Below are 22,371 nucleotides of genomic sequence, written 5' to 3'. Positions count from 1 at the left end.
GGTTGCAACATCTAGATCGCTAGAGCTAATCCGTTTTAGGCTGAGGATCATACTTTCACTAATAACACAATTAAAACGAGACCGATTTACGTCTCTCTGTTTGTCTTTAACTCTAAGTAAATTCTGAGTAAATCAAATTATTACCCTCTGTATATCTCAGACTTAGACATAATTTAGACTTAGAATTGTGCTTTGCAAAATGATAATAATTACAGCTATTACCTGTAAGCCTAAGAAGTCCGTATGATTATTCAACGCATGCGGTGACTCGAGGCCCTCGTTCTGCGGCCAGTCTGATTCGCTTCCGTCTATGCCGTTCTCCGACGGGCAGTCCTGCGTCTGTCGTCGCAGCTCATAATCTAACTCCTGAAAGAAGATAAAGACACTTCTGTCAGCTGGCGAATTTGCAAAACCGCTTATGCAACAGAAATAAGTCTGCTCGAATAGTTGTTCACATGGGTTCCCCAATTAATAGGGCTGCAATATTATAACCGAGCAACGAATTTTTCAATCTCAAAAATGCGTGTGACAAAATCGATCCTGTTCGGTGGGTCGAAGAAATACTGATCCAGAATGTTAACAGCACTGGCGTGATATTTTTCGGTACCTAGTGAAAATAAGTCACCTGCGACTCTTGCAGGTGTGGGAACTACGTTAAAAAAATACTTTTTAAAACTAGATTTAAAACATACATTCCAGATACAATGCACAAATTTTGCTTTCTCATCGTTTGAAAGGTTTTCATCGATAATCTGGGGTTTTAGATATTTGTGAGAACCAATTACAGATACTAAAAACTTTTGGAGACTTTAGTCTGGAACTAAAGTCTACTACTAATCTACTAACCTGAAAGTTGACAATCTCTTCAGTGCTATTCTGGTGTTGACCGGGTAGCGTTGGACACCGGAAAAACTCTTCTAGAACTTTCCTGGTCTCCGAGAACTCATACAAGTAGTCGAACGCCGCGGAACTGGGCGGCGGTGTTACGTCTCTGCTATCTGTAGTAACTACTCTCTGAAAATGAAGAAAAAGAAAACTGAATCACGTCTGTATATTCATCGATATCTTTTTACCTTGATCAATGAGAGATTTATTGATAAACCCGTAAAATAGGTCAGTCAATTAAAGATTAGAAACTATAGTAAAACGCTTTACTTTTTATCTATAATACCATCACTATCATCATTTTCAACCGATAGGCGTTCACAACTGGACGACGTATTTTGTAAGGACTTCCAACACGCCACTGAATCCAGAGGCTTCTTACGACTCGTTTGATGTCGTCTTTCCATCTAGTTGGGGGACCCTTTTCGGTGCGATGACAGTAAAAGACCAAAAAATCAAAATTTACCTGAGGGAATCCTGGTCTAGGCGATCTAACTTGTATTTTCTGAGATCCAACTCCGTATCTTCTAGGAGAGCCTTCGTATTCAGCTATAGGCAGTTCACCTATCACCCTCGTGAATCTGCTCTTGTCCTCATCACCGGAAAGCCAAACCCCTGTGGGACTACCCTCACTTAACCTCACATCTTCTCTGGAACGCGTAGAATCACTCCCATCACAACTCAGTTCACTTTTATTGTTCAATATATCACTATCACCATTTTTTATATTGTCTAAAGTCCTTTTTACACTAATATCGATTTCGTCATCACTAGCGTCTGGGTCCATCCTCAAACCTAGAGACACAGAATTCAATATCACTGAAAATAAAAAAGAAAGAAAAGGAGATTGTTTAAATTGGTTAAAATAAAGGATCAAACATAAGCAAACAGAAACGAGAGTTATGATGGGAAGACGAATTTTGTTACATTTTGCAAAAGAAAAATATGAATCAAAACGAGAATAATGGTTATTAGATGATCAATCCAGCACCAGTTTAACCCGTGGCGATTTTACTGACGAAGACAATCCCATTAACAGACATTTTGATAAAATATTCTATGATTCCTTCTATTTCACAATAAATAGTTTTTGGTCACAGGCTTATTTGAAGCTATATTGATTTTCTAACTGCCACAGGAGTGATTATAAATAAGAAAGATAAGAAATGCAGAAAAGAATAAGTAAAATAGACAAATTTTGAAGAACAGAAAATTACAGACACGTTTTATCTTAATCTACTAGTATAATAAAATATTATCATCAAGTAGATTATAAGCAACAAGGAGACCAAAATTTAATATTTATATATTAACTAGTTCCTTAGCCAATCAGGGAATAAAATAAGGCATCTAGATTGCTTGCAGTAGTGGAATTAACGATTACGATTTCGATTCTTCGTAGTTTAATTTTATGAAGCAATTATTTACATAGCACATTAAAAGTACCTTTCCAATCATCGTTCTCATCGAAAACCATAACTTCACCATCAGCTACGACAGCTATGGGACTGCTCTTGGTGCTAACATCATTAGTCTTATGCGGGTCCAGAATCGGGGAACTGTTCTTCGGTATGCCCATGGTGTTCTGTTCTAACACAGGCTCGCGGTCACCGTTGGTGTACGCGACTGGGGAGGTGTGTCGCGATATCATCTTTTTGGGCTCATTGGTTATTCTGTGTATGGAAATCTGAAATTTCAGAGTAAACATTTTTTATTGAAACTGGGAAAACTAGAATAAATAACTAAAGCTAAAGTTTCGAGTACTTTTTGAGTAATTTATGCTTGCAAAGCTCGCTCAGAGCGGGCATTATCAATTTTGAGCGAGATGTGTTGCTATGCCTCTTTGCCTTAACTTGATTAGCAGTTTTACTTTAATCTGTTTTATTTACTTCACTATTGATATTTTTGTCAACCTTTTAGTCAACAAAGCCTTTAGTTAACGATCGCACTTTGCGCCAATGGTTATGTTTGTGTGTGTTGCTGTGCCGAAACTTGTTTAGAAGTTCTATCCACTAAGTAATCTGTTTCACTTACTTCATTATTGATATTGTTGTCAACCGTGTAGTCAACAGAGTCTTTAGTGAGCGATCGCACTTTGTTCCTGAGGTTGTGTTTGTGTGCGTTGTTGTGCCTCAACTTCCGCACGGCTTTGGCGCGACTTTGAGAATACAACTCCCTTCCTCCCGCTATTTCTATTATCCTGGAAAGAACAATCACACTAATATTATAAAGGCGAAAGTATGTGTGTATCTTTGTTACTCTTTCATGCAAAAACTACTAGACCGATTTGGCTGAAATTCAGAATGGAGATAGCTTATACCCTGGATTAACATATAGGTTTTTTATCTCGGAAAATCAAAGAGTTTCTACGGGATTTTGAAAAACCTAAATCCACGCGGACGAAGTCGCGGGCGTCAGCTTGTAATTAAATAAATTGTGCAATTTGTACCTTCCACTTTTAATTATGGGTAATAATTTAGGACATTTTTCTTGAATATGAATTCGGTACTTTCTCCGTTCCTCTTTTTCTTCTAAAAACTGGCAGCAGCACTATTTTGTTTTGAAAACTAAATTTTCAAAAGTTTTTCAATGGTTAGAAAGTGGTGTAAAATGGCGTAGCTACAGTCATATCGCTTTATATTTATTTATACACGTATTTTATTTGCACAAACGAAGTTGTACGGTCCATTTACATATTCGCCATTGCTGCCCGCTTTACCACTCGCCGTTAATTTCATTAACTGACAGCGCGTCACTCGTACATAATTTCGCCAAACGTTTTGTGTTGCGTACCTATAATTTCAGATCAAACCTCGTGCGAATGTGTAGATGCATCTTTATACTACGATAATTATAGTAGAGACGTTGTTTGTAAAGACTAGCTGATGGCTACTTTGTCCGCATGAATTTAGTTTTTTATAAATCCATTTTTCGCGATAAAAAGTATCTTACATCACTCTCAAAATCACATCGATCCGTTGCTCCTTTGCGACGGCGTTATTATAGGACAAACCAACAAAAACTCACTTTCCCATCTATATTAATATTATAAAGAGGAAACCTTTGTATTTTTGTATGTTTGTATTCAATAGGCTCAAAAACTACTGGACCGATTTCAAAATTTCTTTTACCATTATGTACTTAGAGGGATTCTTCCGAATCCGTATAAGGCTATATTTTATCCCGGAAAATAGAAAAAATAAATGTCCACCCGTGCGAAGCTGGGGCGGGTCGCTAGTAAATAATATAAGTACACTAGCTGATGCTATTCCGCGTGGATTTAGAAATTTAGAAATCCCGTCGGAACTCGTTGATTTTTGGGGATAAAAAGTAGCATATGTCACTTTCCAGGTCTTTAACGATACCCATGCAAAAATCACATCGATCCGTTGCTCCGTTACGACGTGATTGAAGGAAAAACCAATAAACCAATAAACGAAAAATATATTCAAAAGAAAAATAAAACCGACTTCAAAAACCACAAGCACTAAAAAGTAATAAATAATTTTTGTTTAGTTACACGTGTAATGTACCTAGGTATGAAGTCTAGCGAGCATAATAAAGCAAAATTAGAAATCCAAATGTGAAGCTCGCCCGACTTCATACCTAGGTACATTTCACAATTTTTAGTGGCCCCACTGTACTATAATATGCTATGCCCAGTTAAAACCCTACTGTTTATTACTAAGCTATTACACTGATCACGAGCAATTTGCTCTTATCCATTGAGGAATTCTGTTCTCCATCTCCGAAGATATTCATCAGATCTTCGCCAAAATATGGGACCACCTGCACAGTATACCCTTTCAAACAAAAAAAAAAAATCCAAATCGGTTTAGGGGTCTTTGAGTAATCGGTGAACATACATTAAAAAAAAGATTCCAACGAATTGAGAACCTCCTCCTTTTTTTGAAGTCGGTTAAAAACTCAGAAAATAGGGGTAGTGATAAAGATAGTGATTTGTTACATTACAATTAACTTTATTTGACAAAGCAACATAATGCCAGCGACGCAGGCTCGTTAAATACCTTCCACAAATTCACACAGGCCATTATCCACGCCATCCATCATGGCTCGGCGTGGCCACTAACTACGCCTAGCTGCACCAACCACTCATTAACAGTTGTTTGCGAAGCTTGGGTTACTTAATACACATATTTTCAACCCCCACACATCGTTTGTTCATTAGTTTCACTGTAGATTTTCGCCTACCCTTTCAGTCTAAGTTACAAAAACTTATTTATAGAACCTCAAATCCAAAAACTGCTTCAATACTGTATCTGTTACGTTATCAATTATTATTATAAGTTTATAATTTACATAAGTATACTTTTTCTAAAACTACGCAACAGAAATTGAAAAAAAATCGTATTTCAAAATCACGATAGAATGATATATTTATTACACAAAAAAAAAATGTGCTCATTTACAAATAATAAGTATTTTCAATTTTGAAAGTAAGGTAACAATACCAAGTGGGGTATCATTTGAAAGGGCTTTACCTGTAAAATGTACATTCTAACACAGATTTTTTATTTATTTTTATGCATAATAGATTCTAATTTATCATGCCAAATGTCGGAAAAATACCCGAGTACGGTGCGCGAGTCTGACTCGCACTTGGCCGGTTTTTGTTTATTGTAAGTTTAATTTAATTCCGCAAGAAGGTAAACACATCCGATGTTTCGATTACTACCAAATTGCTACTCGTGCCAAAACCATGCAAACTCGCACAGAAACTTAACTGTAAGTATAGAGTTACCTACGGTTCCCGAACTTTGTTAATTACCAATTTCTTATTAAGAGAGTCGGTCGTAAATAAACATATTCAAACACAACCCCTGATTAAAACCTACCTTTAATTAAGTATTTTTCAATGTTATGCTTTGCAGCGCCCTGACGGGGCTTCATGTTGTAATATTATAATATTTTTTTATGATATAAGACATGAATGCAAATAAATAAAGAATCACACTAATATTATAAAGGCGAAAGTTTGTATGTGCGTGTGTGTGTGTGTGTATGTTTGTTACTCCTTCACGCAAAAACCACTGGACGGATTTGGCTGAAATTCGGAATGGAGATAGATAATATCCTGGATTAGCACATAGGCTACTTTATATCCCGAAAAATCAAAGAGTTCCCACGGGATTTCAAAAAAATCTTAATCCACGTGGACGAAGTCGCGGGCGTCAGCTAGTAAAGAATAAAGAATAAGGAATAAAATAAAATCTTACACAGATGTAGTTTCTAAGATAGGAATGGAAGAACTATCGTATTCATGATCGTAGCTTTAGTTCTAAGTTTACGTAAGTAATTATGATTATTAGGTACATTACTATCTTACAATTTTTTTTATTTTTCTACAGACTAGCGCTTGGCTGCAATCAGACTTGCTAGCAAGTGATGATGCAGTCTAAGATGGAGCGCGCTTGCCTAAAAATTGCTTATTCACTCTTGACTTGTTAGCTGATACCCATATTAAAAGTGGAAGGTACAAATTGCACAATTTATTTAATACTAGCTGATGCCCGCGACTTCGTCCGCGTGGATTTAGGTTTTTCGAAATCCCTTGGGAACTCTTTGATTTTCCGGGATAGAAAGTAGCCTATGTGCTAATCCAGGATATTATCTATCTCCATTCCGAATTTCAGCCAAATGTGTCCAGTGGTTTTTACGTGGAGGACTATCAAACAAACATACACACACACACACATACACACACACACATACAAACTTTCGCCTTTATAATATTAGTGTGATAGTGTGATTAGTGTGATAGTATAGTATAGTATAGTATGAAATAAACTTTTTTATTTCTTTCTTTTCATACTAATTTTTTCCATAGATAGAGTAGGTAAAGCAGCGTCGCCTGCTTTGAATGTGTCCAGAACTTTATTTTTGTTGTATTAGGTTTATGTAAACTGAGCCATCTGGGCAAACCTTGTGTATCCCTACTTATTTGCACCCCAAAGTGAAAAACTTGAGTGTTACCAAACCACTTGTAACACCGAAAAATATTGCACTATTCGTAGGGCAAGTTTACTCAGCTAAAATAACTTTCATATTTTCCATAAGATTTGTAACTTTTCGAAAAAAGGTTGTGTGTTTAGTTACCTATCCAAGTGTATTCTGGGGTCTGGTACATAAGTAATGTAATTTATATCCCTACTTAATATAATAAATCCGAAAGTTTGTTTTATTGTCGATTAGTTGGCTTGTCTTTCAATCACACCGCAACAGAGCTCAGCTCAACGTAACCTTGAGAGTAACATAGGCTGTTTTAACCCCTGACCCAAAAAGAGGGGTGTTATAAGTTTGACGTGTTTATCTGTGTATCTGTCTGTGGCATCGTAGCTCCTAATCTAATGATACGATTTTAATTTAGTTTTTTTTGTTTGAAAGGTGGCTTGATCGAGAGTGTTCTTAGCTGTAATCCAAGAAAATCGGTTCAGCCGTTTGAAAGTTATCAGCTCTTTTCTAGTTACTGTAACCTTCACTTGTCGGGGGTGTTATAAATTTTTAATTTACACTTGTTACATGGCTATAGTTAAAGACCCGGAAAGTTAGCTACTTTTTATCCCGGAAAATCAAAGTTCCTTCGGGATTGTGAAAAACTAAATCCACGCGGATGAAGTCGCAGGCATCAGCTAGTTGTTTATAGTTCTGTAGTTTGTAGCGTCGGTCGCAGCAAATACAGTGTTGTCTGTATAAACAGCATTAAGAGGGCTCTCTCCGTCACTCGTTTCATACAATCGTAGTTCCAATTTCATTTTAATATTAAGCAACCAAAGTCCATGAAATTTTGCAGACATATTCTAGAAACTAATATCTGTGTCTGTGGTTTTCCAGATTTCTGTTAAAATATTCGGTTTCAAAGTCTGTATAAATGTTTGTGTCTGAATGCAGGACAAGTAGTACGTAAACCGAGCAAGATACCTGAGCGTGAGCTGAGAGAAAACAAATATTGGTGTAACCAAGCTTCTTAGACCATTTGAGCTATTCCATCGATTGCAGGTTATAGTAAACGACGCTTGTTATACTCGTACATACAATTAGCGTGAATTATAATTCTCCAAAAAAAAAAATCAATAGTTTTTCCTAGAATTAGCTTCAAATACAGGTAGGTACCTTAAGCATGATATCTTCACAACCCAATTCATGATGATCAATATCATGTCTCGGCCCTCCAGAATATGCCAAGTCTAAAGGATTACAATAAGGGTACACAGAAGTAAGTATAGATCGTTTCAACGAATAGTTCCTATGGTGTTATGTTGGCTCCCCTGCCTGTCTAAGTCATTGACACCATATCGGCAGGAGAAGACTATATGAAAATCAAATTAAAAATAAACAAAATCTGCGTCTTCTCATTCCAATAATGGTGCCAATGACATAGACAGACAGGGGAGCCAACATAACGCCATAGGAACTATTCTTTGAAACGATTCATAAGAAGAAGGGTACATACCTAGAGTCCCTGAGCTTATAAGTCCCTCCCTTAGTGCTGAGGATAACCGGCTGGTCGTCCCTCTCATCGTCGGAGGACACGTTGTTCACACTGATCATGTCTCGGCCCTCCAGCCCGGAGTTCAATCTGTAAACAAAGAAGTTAATTTTAAGAAGAACATTTAAGTAGACTAAGACCGGCCGCACATTGGATAAGAATTCGTTTCGCACGGAAAAATGCGCGTACCGAGTCTCGAGCGCAACTTTTTATGTAATTAATACTTTTATTATAATAAATAGCAAAAAAATATTTAAATGCTCTGGGTTTTTTACAAATTGGGAGATTAGGTCTAGTTAGGTAGATAAAACCTTCATAATAGGGATGATGAGTGCTAGTCAAATCAGTGACTTTTTAACAAACGTCGAAACGCTCGCTCGTCAGTGGGAACTTATATGAAATACACAGATGTGACGTCATACCCATTTGACGTATTTTGACGTAATTTTTTTGTTAATTAGCAAACTGAAAACTAATAGCGAACGTGAATTTTACGAATTTTGGATAATTACTAAGAAATAATTTATTTTTTTACATAGACATCATCCCCATTTTTCCAACAAGTTCAGACTTTGAACGCATGCTTGGAACTTGGAAGATCTGGATCATTCGTATCAAAACGCATCGAATGTGCGGCCGACCTAAGTTTGGACTAAGATGCGACTTACTTAGTGCCAATTATTTCTTGATCCACTCTCTGGCGTTGCGGGAGGTCCGAATTCTTAGTTCAATTTAGGAAGCGATCTTTTCTAAAGCAAAAGAAAAACTTTTAAAGAGGCATTCAACACGAGTCATGGCTCCTTCTAACATAGCGGTATTTCAATCATGCAAAACAGCTGGCAAGAAACTTGGCATTGTCAAGGTCAAGCGGAACTTCACACCGGAACTGCTCCTAACCCTATACCAAGCTCAAGTTCGATTGTGCATGGAGTACTGCAGCCATCTATGGGATTGCTCTGCCAAGTTCCAGCTTGGTGCGTTGGATTTGGTGGATTTTTGACCCAGAAAGCTCATTGGCAACCAAGCGCTAGTCAATTCTAAGCTCCAAAGCTTAGATCATCTACAGGATACATTCCGGAAACTTAACATCAGGAGACCCGGCTGCTCGTTTGCTCACTATTTACTAAAAAAAAAAATACTTGATCTAGTTCCTGCCTCGACATTTTACTATAGGACCCACGGCACTTTAATGGTCTCCAGTTCCACCCCTACATAGACGAAACGTACGAAGCGATTCGCTTCGTTTCTAATTTGCACTGCTAACTAAGCTACAGTATTGGGACCTTGAAAAGAAGCGTGAATCTTTTGGGCAGGTGTGCTTCACTTTAGGCTACATCATCACTTACTATTTGGTGTGATTGCAGTCAAGCGCAAGGCTATATATCTACTTAATTAAACAAATACAAAGGATCTTGTTTGAACCGCCTACCTGTCGGCTTTCAGTCCGCCCTGGACTGAGTTATGAGGCAAATTTTTACTGCTGCAAACTATTCAAAGTACAAGAGGCATCTAACTACAAGTCGCGCCAAGATGGGCTCTAAGATCATAAGAGTAGTCTCGACTCCCTAATCAGGGCGTGAGACTTCGTACGAAATGCACGAGTCTTGCTTACGAATAGACCCGCTGATTTGTAATTTGCCCTACTTTTCTGAGAGCAGACTTATAATTTTTCTTTCATATGTACGAGTATGTTTAGATTTTCCTTTGCAAATAACTGCCTTTAATATTAATACATAACATACTAGATGATCCCCACGACTTCTTATATGCGGATTCAAGTTTTATTAAAATCTCGTTCCTTAACGCCCTCATATAATCTGATTAAGTATAGTCCACATTAACGACTGATTGCAGATGGCCTAGAAATATCAAAAAAAAAAAAGAATCCCGTGGGACCTCTTTGATTTTACGGGTACTTTACAGGTTACTTTTTCACGGTAAATCCGTTAAACAAATTTTTTTCAGGTACAGTGATGGCTTACATTCCGGTGACGAACACATACAGCTTTTCATTCTGGGAAATCATAGTTCCCATCAGAATTTTTAAAACTTAAATCCAGGCGAGCGAAGTCGGGGGCATCATCTAGTAGCATTATATAATACCACACATTAGGGTATGAGAAATGGGTTAGCGTCCGTTCCATTAACGAGAAAACAACGCAAATTACAAATCAGAGGCCTTCAAAGAGTGTGCGATCATTACGTAAGGGCTTTATTCGTGATCATTTTGCATTTTACACCCTACTTCACGCCCTGATTAAGAGGGCTCCCTCCGTCACTCGTTTCATACAATCGTAGTTCCAATTTCATTTGAATATTAAGCAACCAAAGTCCATGAAATTTTGCAGACATATTCTAGAAACTAATATCTGTGTCTGTGGTGTTTTAGATTTTTCTAAAAATATGTAGTTTTAAAATTATAGGGGCTCAAAGATTTGTATGAAAATTTTTAAGACCGCGTAACTTTGAAACCGAATATTTTAACAGAAATCTGGAAAACCACAGACATAGATATTAGTTTCTAGAATATGTCTGCAAAATTTCATGGACTTTGGTTGCTTAATATTCAAATGAAATTGGAACTACGATTGTATGAAACGAGTGACGGAGAGAGCCCTGTTAAAGGCCCCAACAGCACACCCCACCGCTTCATGTGGTTAGTTGAAATTCAAAAAGTTCCCTAAGCAAGTAGGCCGTTCCTCATTACGTGAGGTAGTTAGCGGGATCGGCACGCGAGGGGACAATTACGCTCATTTTCAGCCTACCGCTTATTTTTAACCCGCGACCCAAAAAGAGGGGTGTTATAAGTCTGACGTGTGTATCTGTGTATCTGTCTGTGGCATCGTAGCTCCTAAACTAATGAATTGATCGAGAGTGTCCTTAGCTATAATCCAAGAAAATCGGTTCAGTCGTTTGAAAGTTATCGGCTCTTTTCTAGTTACTGTAACCTTCACTTGTCGGGGGTGTTATAAATTTTTAATTTACACTTGTTAGGCCGAGTTTACAACCGAGAACTCGGCGAGAAACGCACTTGAAAGTTACTAATTGCATGTAAATCATAAGAGCATGGCTCAGTTGTTCGATGAGTGGACATTGGAGAAGCAAGTAGTGACTCAAGCGCTTGCTCTTGGAAACTCTTGAGCTGGTAAGACACTTGCCGAATTACAATGATGAACGTAGACAAAACGAAAATCATGTTTAATCGGTAGGTCATCCCGAGATCTGGCTCCAGCGAAAATGTCAGCATCGAAGTTGTTCAAGAATACAACTACCTAGGACAGGTAATACAACTTGGTAGAAACAACTTCGACAAGGAAGCTGACAGAAGAATACAGCTGGGTTGGGCAGCATTTGGAAAATTGCGTCAAGTCTTCAATTCGTCGATACCCCAAAGCCTAAAGACGAAAGTCTTCAATGAGTGTGCCCTACCTGTGATGACGTATGGCGTTGAAATGTGGACAATGACAGTTGGCCTTGTCCACAAGTTCAAAGTAGCCTCAATAGCTCAATGGTTATAGGAGCGGACTGAAATCCGAAAAAGTCGCCGGTTCAAACCCCACTCCTGGCACAAGCTTTACGCTTAGTTGGAGGGGAAAGGGGAATGTTAGTCATAATTAAAATGGCTAATATTCTTTATTAAAAAAAAAAAAGTCGCTAAGCGTGCTATGGAGCGGGTTATGTTGGGGATATCTCTGAGAGACAAAATTCGTAATGAGGAAATCCGTAGGAGAACCAGAGTGACCGACATAACTCTACGAATTAGTCAGCTGAAGTGGCAGTGGGCAGGCTACGTCTGCCGCAGAACTGATGGCCGCTGGGGCAGACGTGTTCTGGAGTGGAAACAGCGTATTAGCAAGCGCAGTGTGGGACGATCTCCGACCCGCTGAACTGACGACCTTAAAAGGATAGTGGGAAGTGGGTGGATGAGGAAGGCGGAGGATCGTGTATGGTGGCGCGCTCTGGTGGCCTATGTCCAGCAGTGGACGCAAACAGGCTGATTGATTGATTGAGCTACTTAGTTGTAAAGGTGTTGTACTGTTTGTGGGTACTTTAAACATCCTTACCTGTCGTGCTGGTGCTGCATGTTGCGCGGGCGGCACTTGGGGAAGAGGCGCGTGATGCGCTCGCCGCCGTCGGAGCCGGGCGTGGAGTCGCCCGCGGCGTCGCGTAGCACGCCCGCGCTCATGTCTTCGGCGCCGACGTCACGCCGCCGCCGCCTCTACCGGCAAAACGCCGCTTGTTTAGCAAAAATAGTAAGAGGAAGGCCTGCGTGACGCGCGTTCTACGGGGCATGGACACATTCAGAACGCAAGGGAGCGTACTGTCTGGACGGTTGTGTATGACACGAACGCTGCTAAAACGGGCACTCAGACCTTATACTAAAAAGTTATCAGAATCGTAGTAAAATAAGAGCATAAACAATATTAATTACGATTACATAATTCATATTATTTATGCTCTATTTTACTATGAAAAACCTCTAACGGCTGAACCGATTTTCTTCGATTATTAAGAGCACTCTCGATCAAGCCACTTTTCAAACAAAAAAAAAAACTAAATTAAAATCGGTTCATTCGTTTAGGAGCTACGATGCCACAGACAGATACACAGATACACACGTCAAACTTAGACCACCCTTCTTTTTGGGTCGGGGGTTAATAAAGGGGACTAAAACGTCTTCGAAATATACATCTTTCCGCCGATATCTATTTCTATAGTTCGATGTACAATATTTCCTGCTGGGTAACTGTACATGGTTTATTGCGAAACAGTTTAACATATACATGAAAACAAGAACAACAAATGAAACACGCGTCAGTTCCGAACTCGTTTTTTGTTAAAAAAACGCAATTCAGCATCGATGGGTCGCCGGGTCGCCGCCGCGTGGCACCCGCTACCGACTCCGCCGTACTATCCGATCGATACTACATTAGCATTGATGGCGCTACAGCACTAAGCTTTTCTTGAGGGCGGAATGTTTAATGAACTTTGTATTACTATTTTATGACATTGCTGTATTTTTAACCCCCCACCCAAAAAGAAGGGTGCTATAAGTTTGACGTGTGTAACTGTCTGTGGCATCGTAGCTCCTAAACTAATGAACCGATTTTAATTTAGTTTTTTTTTGTTTGAAAGGAGCCGATCGAGAGTGTTCTTAGCTATAATCCAATAAAATCAGTTCAGCCGTTTGAAAGTTATCAGCTCTTTTCTAGTTACTGTAAGTTCACTTGTCGGCGGTGTTATAAATTTTTAATTTACACTTGTTACTTGTATAAAGCCAAGACTTTTCTCCAGGAATCTACACTGCGTTCGAGCGTACTATTCTCGAGAACTCATAGTAAAGTTTGTGAATAGGTACGTGTGTTACAATACAAGTATTATTATCGATATCGATTACCTAGTACGCGATTTCACCGCACTAGAAAATGGCCATCTCGGCCTGTCGCGAACAATACGTCTGTGACACCACCCGGAATTACTCGGTATTAGTCAATGCAAGGAGACGTAGGTAAAATATGTAAAATTGCTTTTTAGAGGTCCGTACCACACAAGGAAAAACGAAACCCTTATAGGATCACTTTGTTGTCTGTCTGTCTGTCGTGTCTGTCAAGAAAACCAATAGGGTACTTCCCGTTGACCTAAAATCATGTTTGTCAGGTAGGTAGGTATTAAGTAATGGAAAAAAATCCGAAAACCGTGAATTTGAGGTTACATAAAAAAATGTGTTCACGAAAAATTTAATTTACTATATCACATAATATAGATGGCGCAGTCCGTTATTTGCTTGCAGTGCTCTACATTAAAAGTGTTAGGTATTCCTTATATGATCTGATACGGAACCCTTCGTATGCGAGTTCGACTCGCACTTGACCGGATTTTTATTTTTAATATAGTGGTCAGATTAAACGCGATAATATTAATGGCCGCAGAGACGGAGCTGGTCATCCATTTGGCCCGTTCCTAGATTTATACAGCACATTTTTACTGCCACAAACTACAGCAGGATTGTTGTCGCCAATTTACTCGGTTAAATACTACGAGCGTTGGGCGCAGTGCACTTTTGTAGCTTTGTTTGGTGTTGCCAACTCTTGTTCGGTGTGAAAAATGGCGGTAGTTTCTCTTCCCGAATATGCTTTCCGGGGCACTGATTATTAGTACGTAAAACTTTATTTAATGAACAAAATAAAGTTAAACAGTACTAAAACTACTACCCGGGAACTGCCGATAGATATCGATAGATATATGTATTGAACATTGTTTTCTGTCGCCTATCTCATCCGGACTAAGAGCAACGAATCAATGGACACCATCAAAATCGGCCACACCCCCCACGAAATCATTTCCGTAATCGCTTGGCGGTACGGCTTTGCCGGTAGGGTGGTAACTAGCCACGGCCGTAGCCTCCTACCAGACCAGATCAGACACAATTTAGAAAATATAATTCCAAAATTGCCCCTGCCGGGAATCGTACCCGGGACCTCCCACTAATAAGACCACAACGCTCACCACTGCGCCTATAAGGTCGGGTATTGAAAAAAAATCATGATTCAAAGGCAAATATTCGTAAAATTCTAGGCATTCGGGTACGGAAGACAAAATTGAACCAATCGCCTTTGACACAATAAAGTTTAAGGGTTGAGTGCGTGTTATAAAATGTTTTAAGACTTCTAAGGCCAAAGCTGAGAGCTTGTCAAAGGAAAATGAATTTTAAAATTTGAGGAATGTGATCTAATTTCAGTTAACGCTCGATAATTGCAGAGCGACCGAAATGGTAGACTTTGATAGCGCACTTGGTCAATTGGTGCGTCTTCGGTGTCAAGGAAAGGAAGGTTAAGCTATAGGTAACGGTACTATCTGAATTCTCGACCTGTCCCCGCCCTAGTACTAACCAAAGATCTCCTCGCAGAATAAGGTTTTGGGCCATATTCTACCACGCTGGCCAAGTATGGATTGACAGAGTTCACATGTCTTTGAGAATGTTACAGAGAAATCTCAGGTTTCTTAACATGTTTTCCTTCACCGTTAATAGTTATTACAGTTATTACTCAAAACACACATAACTCCGAAGTCCGAAAGTTACAGGTGCGTGTCCAGGATCGAACCCGGGCTTCTCGAATGGGCGGCCAAAGTATTAACCACTAGGCTATCACCACTTTTTAGACCACCGATAGTGCATAGAAGGCCGAAGTTTTAACCATGTTTTGTCTATCACCATTTTTTAGACCACCGATAGTGATAGGTGTAGTCTTTTATGTGTATAGCTAAAATCGGTGACAGTTTTACTAGGATATTTTAGAAATATTATATCTGTGTACTCGACCTAAGTTTATCTAAGGACTAAGTATATGTAAGGACTGAAATGCGGCAAACATGTTAATTTCCGTACGTGTAACGAAACTTTGTGTGTTAAACATGTCATTAATTAATTACCTTTCAACGTGACTCGTGAGTGTATTTCATACGCGTAACGTGTGCTTGATCCGGGCTTACATCCAAATAATCCCAAGCAAACAAAGAGGATCGAGAAAGTTCTCGCAAATAACGTTACCTACATGTAGGTACATCAAAACATTACGTTTGAGACTTTTGTGTGGAAGCGTACAAAGCGTCCCACGTTCCTTTTACATCCGATTAAATAATTTATTATTTGCCTTACAATTTTCCGCGAAAAGAGATTTTCTTTAATAAATGGCACCAAAAACATGTAGGTATAGGTTACGTAGATACTTTAGTTTTCCTAAGTTTGCTTAAAAGGAAAACAAGTACCTAGGTACCTAGCTATTCGCTGAAATGATACCTACGCGGGCGATGCGTATGCACTCTTGTTTTAAAGATACCGGGATATATCTATATATTTACTTATTCATCATCATCACCAGCCTGTGGACATCCACTGTTGGACATAGGCTTTCCCTAAAGAGCGCCACCACACCCGGACCTCAGCCTTCCTCATCCAGCCACTTCCCGTCAGCCGCTTTATATCGTCGGCCCATCGGGCGTCCCATACTACGCTTGCTTATACGCAGTTTTCACTCAAGAACTTTCCGGATGTATTTACTTGTAAATGCGAAAGTGTCTGTCTGTATATCTGCTAGCTTATCACGGTCCAAGATTTTAAGCGATTTTGATGAAAGCTACAGAGTTAGCTCACACCCCTGGGATGGGCATAGGCTACTTTTTATCCTGGGAAATCAAGAAGTTCCCACGGGAATCTTAAACGCCCATCAGTTTAACCGATTTATAAGAAAGGTGCAGAGGTAGCTTGCGTCTCGGAAATTGACATATTCAACTTTTTATCCCAGAAAATCAAAGAGTTCCCACTGGATTTTTAAAAAACCGTCATTTAGTAAAGTATACCATAATCTATCTCCACTAAAAAAAAAAGATTTTGAGAAATTCCATTCAAATGAAACCGTGGGCGTGTAAATTTGTATATCACACTAATATTATAAAGGCGAAAGTTTGTGTGTATGTGTGTGTGTATGTTTGTTACTCCTTCACGCAAAAACTACTGGACAGATTGGGCTGAAATTTAGAATGGAGATAGATTATACCCTGAATTAGCACATAGGCTACTTTTTATCCCGGAAAATCAAAGAGTTCCCACGGAATTTTTAAAAAACCTACATCCACGCGAACGAAGTCGCGGACAGTAATAAATATTTTTAGTAAATATCTAATTTTTCAGCAGGTTTCCAGTTTCCACATTACGCAGCCCTGTCATTCCCGTTTATTAATTCACGTAATCCATACCGCTAGATTAGATTGGGAAAGTATTTCCCTCGGGACACTTGGCTACTTTGAATGGAATTTAAGGAAAATTGCGTTCTTCGTGTCGCTATTATTTGAATTTTATCTTTCAGAGGACATTCACTTAGAATTATATACCTACACATTCGTGGTAGGTATTAAATATTAAGTAGGTACTAGCTTAAGCCCGCAACTTCGTCCGCGTAAACTAAACAAATTTCGAACCCCTATTTTTAACCCCCGACCCAAAAAGAGGGGTGTTATAAGTTTGACGTGTGTATCTGTGTATCTGTGTGTCTGTGTATCTGTGTATCAGTGTATCTGTGTATCAGTGTATCTGTCTGTGGCATCGTAGCTCCTAAACTAAAGAACCGATTTTAATTTAGTTTTTTTTGTTTGAAAGATGGCTTGATCGAGGGTGTTCTTAGCTATAATCCAAGAAGATCGGTTCAGTCGTTTGAAAGTTATTAGCTCTTTTCTAGTTACTGTAACCTTCACTTGTCGGGGGTGTTATAAATTTTTAATTTACACTTGTAACCTCAGGGGTTGAATTTGGAAAAATACTTTCTTAGCGGATGTCTACGTCATAATTGCTATCTGCATGCCAAACAGCCCGATCCGTCCAGAAGTTTGAGCTGTGCGTCGATAGATCAATCAATCAGTCAGTCAGTCAGTGAGTTTTTCCTTTTATACATATATTTAGACGAGATGATGTCCGCCACTTCATTCGTGTGGGAGTAAGTTTTTTATAAATCCTGAGAAAACTCTTTAATTTTCTGGGATAAAAAGTATCAATGTAAAAAGTATCAGGATGCATCTCTATATCTCTATTAGGTTTTTTAAAATTGTCCGTGGAAATTCAGGTATTTTCCGGGTCAAAAAGTAACATATGTCCACCCAGGGATATAAGCTAACTCTGTACCAAAAGCCAAAATTAATCAAACGTATTGGAAAAAAGACAGGCATTTAAAATATTAACAAGGATAGAAAATATCACTAATTCATTTAGGGTCCCAAAAGGTTGCTACGTTATCTATAATCCTAACCTTTTCAGCCCCTTAATGCCGACCTTCCAACGACCTTTACACCAATAGACAACAAATGGCATCTTTCACTAATAATGCATAGCCCACTCTGGCTTAAGCTTTCGGGGCTTTGTTGTTGTTTAAGGGATAATGGTCAACGGCCATCCAGTAAATCGATTCTTGACGAAAAATCATTTAATTATAATCTTAACACAAGAATTCGAGCTTTTGGGAAAGAGACAAGCTCAATATCAAATTAATATATTTTTGTTCAGGTAGATATTTATAGAGGTTAGTCCTGAGTTTGAGTCCTGGGTCCGATCAAAAAACCAAGCGTTGTTCATAAATCCAGACTCTGATTGTATTTATGATGGATTTTAAGCCATAGGTACTTATTTATAAAGGTTTATATCTAGAATAGAATAGAATAGATTTTTATTCACATAGACTTGGTGAAATATCTAGATTTGGTGATTAAAAAAATACTATCGAGGCAGTACTGTAGGTATAAATAATAACTGCAAACAAAAGTTTTTTTAGTAGAAAATATTGCGATTTATATTGCAGTAAAAGCTAAAAAGACTAGAATTTTCCGAAAAGTTATTCCAGCTACGCGCAGGTCAGCGCAGGTATAAAGGAAACTCGTTACCAGAACGTGACCTAAGCCAGACACCAGCTATATCGCCGAAAAAAGGCGCGGGAAAATTGGGATATGCCTGCGATTCACGATTACGATAAAGATTGTCAAAACAGTTTTGTAACAAGTGTAAATTAAAAATTTATAACACCCCCGACAAGTGAAGGTTACAGTAACTAGAAAAGAGCTGATAACTTTCAAACGGCTGAACCGATTTTTTTGGATTATAGCCAAGAACACTCTCGATCAATCCACCTTTCAAACAAAAAAAAAACTAAATTAAAATCGGTTCATTAGTTTAGGAGCTACGATGCCACAGACAGATACACAGATACACACGTGAAACTTATAACACCCCTCTTTTTGGGTCGGGAGTTAACAAAAATAGAAGAAAGAGAAGAAAAAAGTGAATTTGCTTTATTTGAAGTAATCGTTACCTAAAACTACAGCTAGACTAGAATTTTCCGTAAAATTCCTCCAGCTACGTGCAGGTATAAAGGAAACTCGTTACCGGCACGTGACCGAAGCCAGACACCGGCTATATCGCCGAAAAAAGGCGCGCGGGAAAATTGCGATTTGCCTGATAAGCACAAATTATTATTATTACATATATTTTGAGGCTTTCCTTCGTTCCCGTTCGTGTTTATAAAACCATAATTAACCCCCGACCCAAAAAGAGGAGTGTTATAAGTTTGACGTGTATATCTGTGTATTTGTCTGTGGCATCGTAGCTCCTAAACTAATGAAGCGATTATAATTTAGTTTTTTTTTGTTTGAAAGGTGGCTTGATCGAAAGTGTTCTTAGCTATAATCCGAGAAATCGGTTCAGCCGTTTGAAAGTTATCAGCTCTTTTCTAGTTACTGTAACCTTCACTTGTCGGCGGTGTTATAAATTTTTAATTTACACTTGTTGAAGGTTTTAAACCTTCATCTAGCAATTAATGATATTGACTATTAAGACAAATGCCATAAAATAATTGCAAAGTACTGAATTTGCTTTTTTATTTATAAGCAATTTATGTCACAGCTAAAACTAAAAAGACTAGTATTTTACGTAAAATTCCTACAGCTACGCGCTATAAAGGAACTCGTTATCGGCACGTGACCGAAGCCAGACACCGGCTATATCGCCGAAAAAAGGCGCGCGGGAAAATTGCAATTTGCCTGATAAGCACAATTATATATCTACATTTTGAGCCTTTCCTTCGTTCCTAATCATGGCCATAAAGCTATAGTCTCTGATTTATGATTGGTTTGTGACGTCATAGTTTCAGGTATAGATAAATATCATAATATGAAGGCCCTTTTTGATAGTGAATATCGAAATAGTTATTTGCAAAAAGAAGTTTGCTTTATAATGTTACAGCTACAGCTGCAAATGTAAATTAAAAATTTATAAAACCCCCGACAAGTGAAGGTTACAATAACTAGAAAAGAGCTAATAACTTTCAAACGGCTGAACCGATTTTCTTGCAAGATGGCTAAGGACACTCTCGATCAAGCCACCTTTCAAAAAAAAAATCGGTTCATTAGTTTAGGAGCTACGATGCCACAGACAGATACAAAGATACACAGATACACACGTCAAACTTATACAAAAAAAAAACGGTTCATTATTTTAGGAGCTACGATGCCACAGACAGATACAAAGATACACAGATACACACGTCAAACCTTTAACACCCCTCTTTTTGGGTCGGGGGTTAAAAGTGACTAGAATTTTCCGTAAAATTCTTCCTCGGGATGGCGCGCGGGAAAATTGAGCTTTGCTTCGTTCCCCGTATTGCGAAACTGCGTAATTATTGGGATCGCTGTCATGAAACATGACTCCGATTGATTTGTGACGTCACAATGATGATACTCGTATGACTCTGTTTTACGACCGTGATTATAATCGGACTTTGGTTATACTGATGCTGATGTAAACAGAGATAATATGATTACCTACTAATTCTATATGGAAAAGTAAAATATTTGAAAGTAAGCAAAGATATCCATACTAATATTATAAATGCGAAAGTGTGTCTGTCTGTCTGTCTGTCTGTCTGCTACGTTTTCACGGCCCAACCGCTGAACCGATTTTGATGAAATTTGGTACAGACATGGGCTACATCCCGGGGAAGGACATAGGCTACTTTTTATCCCGGAAAATCAAAGAGTTCCTGAGGGATTTAAAAAACCGAAATCCAGGCGGGCGAAGCCGCGGGCATCCTCTAGTAATCTTATAAACTTGTGACAAAAGTTCATTATTAAAACGCGCCAAGTTGATTCTAGAAAAAAAGTGGCTGTGTCATACGGACGGATAGACAGACAGACAGACATGACGAATCTATAAGGGTTCCGTTTTTTGCCATTTGGCTACGGAACCCTAAAAACGAGAGCGAATAGAGAATATTACAACTAAACAAAATTAAAGAAACTCGAGTTTATGAAAATGAAAAATTCTGTAAGTATATTATACAGAAGCAGGCGTTATTTTGCAAAAATATTTTTTCTAATGAAAAATTCTTCAAAAGACCAACTCAAACTCTACCCCACGAAGAATAGATTTTTAGATATTCGACGCGAGCAAAGCCGCGGAAGATCTAATTAGTTCATACTGTGTAGATAACGGGTACATACCACGATAATTTTAATGTTTTAACTGCCCATATTTCGACTCAGTTGTAGTCGTCTACTTAGTTATTTATAAATGCCATACCTGCTGCAAATCCATAAACCACGTAGAATTATAAACTTAAAACTGGCCAATATTAATTAATACCAAGCAGGTTTTACAACCAAGTGTTTCAGTTTATGTTACTTTAGGAAACTTTGGTTCCCGTAGCGGTTGGTCGTAAACCGACATCAGGGGTACGTGTTCATGGCAATACCCCCGAAACAAGGCGGGCGAATATAACATAACATTACCTTTTACAACCTAATGTACCACATCTGGTAAACTTTGTAAAGTTCATACGGACCATTTTAGGGTTGACCTGCTCCTATTTGTATCGATCGAAGTAATCAGAGAATTTTTGCTACAATAATCATTTTGAAGAAAAGAAAATTCAAAAGAAAAATAAAACCGACTCAAAAACCACGAAACACTAAATAGTAAAAAATATTTATTGTTTCTACACGTGTAATGTATGTATGAAGTCGAGCGAGCATAATAAAAGAAACTAGAAATCCAAGTGTGAAGCTGGTTTTTTGTATGCTTTTGAATCGTCACTGAATTTACCGCTGCTGGTTCAGATTGCTCTTCCTACCGAGAAGAGCCAGCAGGAAATTTTTAGCAGGAATATTGCGTAGCCTTGACACGAACATATTGCAGACAAAGTTGAAGAATTTCGTCTGCACTGGTCCATACTGCAGCGTCCTCAAAGCTAAATGGGTCAGTCAGAACTAGGTGACCATTTGCTGGCCAGCGGTTCCGAGGCCGGCCGAAGAAGCGACCATTTGGCAACCAACAAACTGACGACCTCCCTGGTGCAGTGGTAAGCGCTGGGGTCCTATTAGTGGGAGGCGCCGGGTTCGATTCCCGGCAGAGGTTTCAAATTTTATAATTTCTTAATCTCAGGTAT

The 22,371-nt window shown here is 38.6% G+C and overlaps 1 protein-coding gene across 7 annotated transcripts in view; it reads right to left on the bottom strand.

Moving 5' to 3' along the window:
* LOC123876409 (protein lin-10-like) overlaps positions 1–22,371 on the bottom strand; it is a 173,326-nt gene that overhangs the window by 22,816 nt on the left and 128,139 nt on the right. For 4 of the 7 annotated variants that reach the window (XM_045922688.1, XM_045922694.1, XM_045922702.1 and 1 more), the window contains exons 3-9: positions 12,457–12,609; positions 8,357–8,482; positions 2,920–3,085; positions 2,332–2,572; positions 1,352–1,704; positions 847–1,014; positions 223–366 (exon numbers count right to left, since the gene is read on the bottom strand). In XM_045922688.1, coding sequence (XP_045778644.1) covers positions 223–366; positions 847–1,014; positions 1,352–1,704; positions 2,332–2,572; positions 2,920–3,085; positions 8,357–8,482; positions 12,457–12,578 — 1,320 coding nt within the window. In that variant the 5' untranslated portion in view covers positions 12,579–12,609. Of the gene's footprint in view, positions 1–222; positions 367–846; positions 1,015–1,351; positions 1,705–2,331; positions 2,573–2,919; positions 3,086–8,356; positions 8,483–9,060; positions 9,142–12,456; positions 12,610–22,371 lie in introns of those variants that run through there. The other 3 variants (XM_045922675.1, XM_045922685.1, XM_045922667.1) reach the window with 3 other exon arrangements.

The sequence above is a fragment of the Maniola jurtina genome, chromosome 2 (genome assembly GCF_905333055.1).
Source record: "Maniola jurtina chromosome 2, ilManJurt1.1, whole genome shotgun sequence".
In the NCBI taxonomy this organism is placed as follows: Eukaryota; Metazoa; Arthropoda; class Insecta; order Lepidoptera; family Nymphalidae; genus Maniola; species Maniola jurtina.
This window is presented reverse-complemented; position numbering and strand designations above follow the sequence as displayed.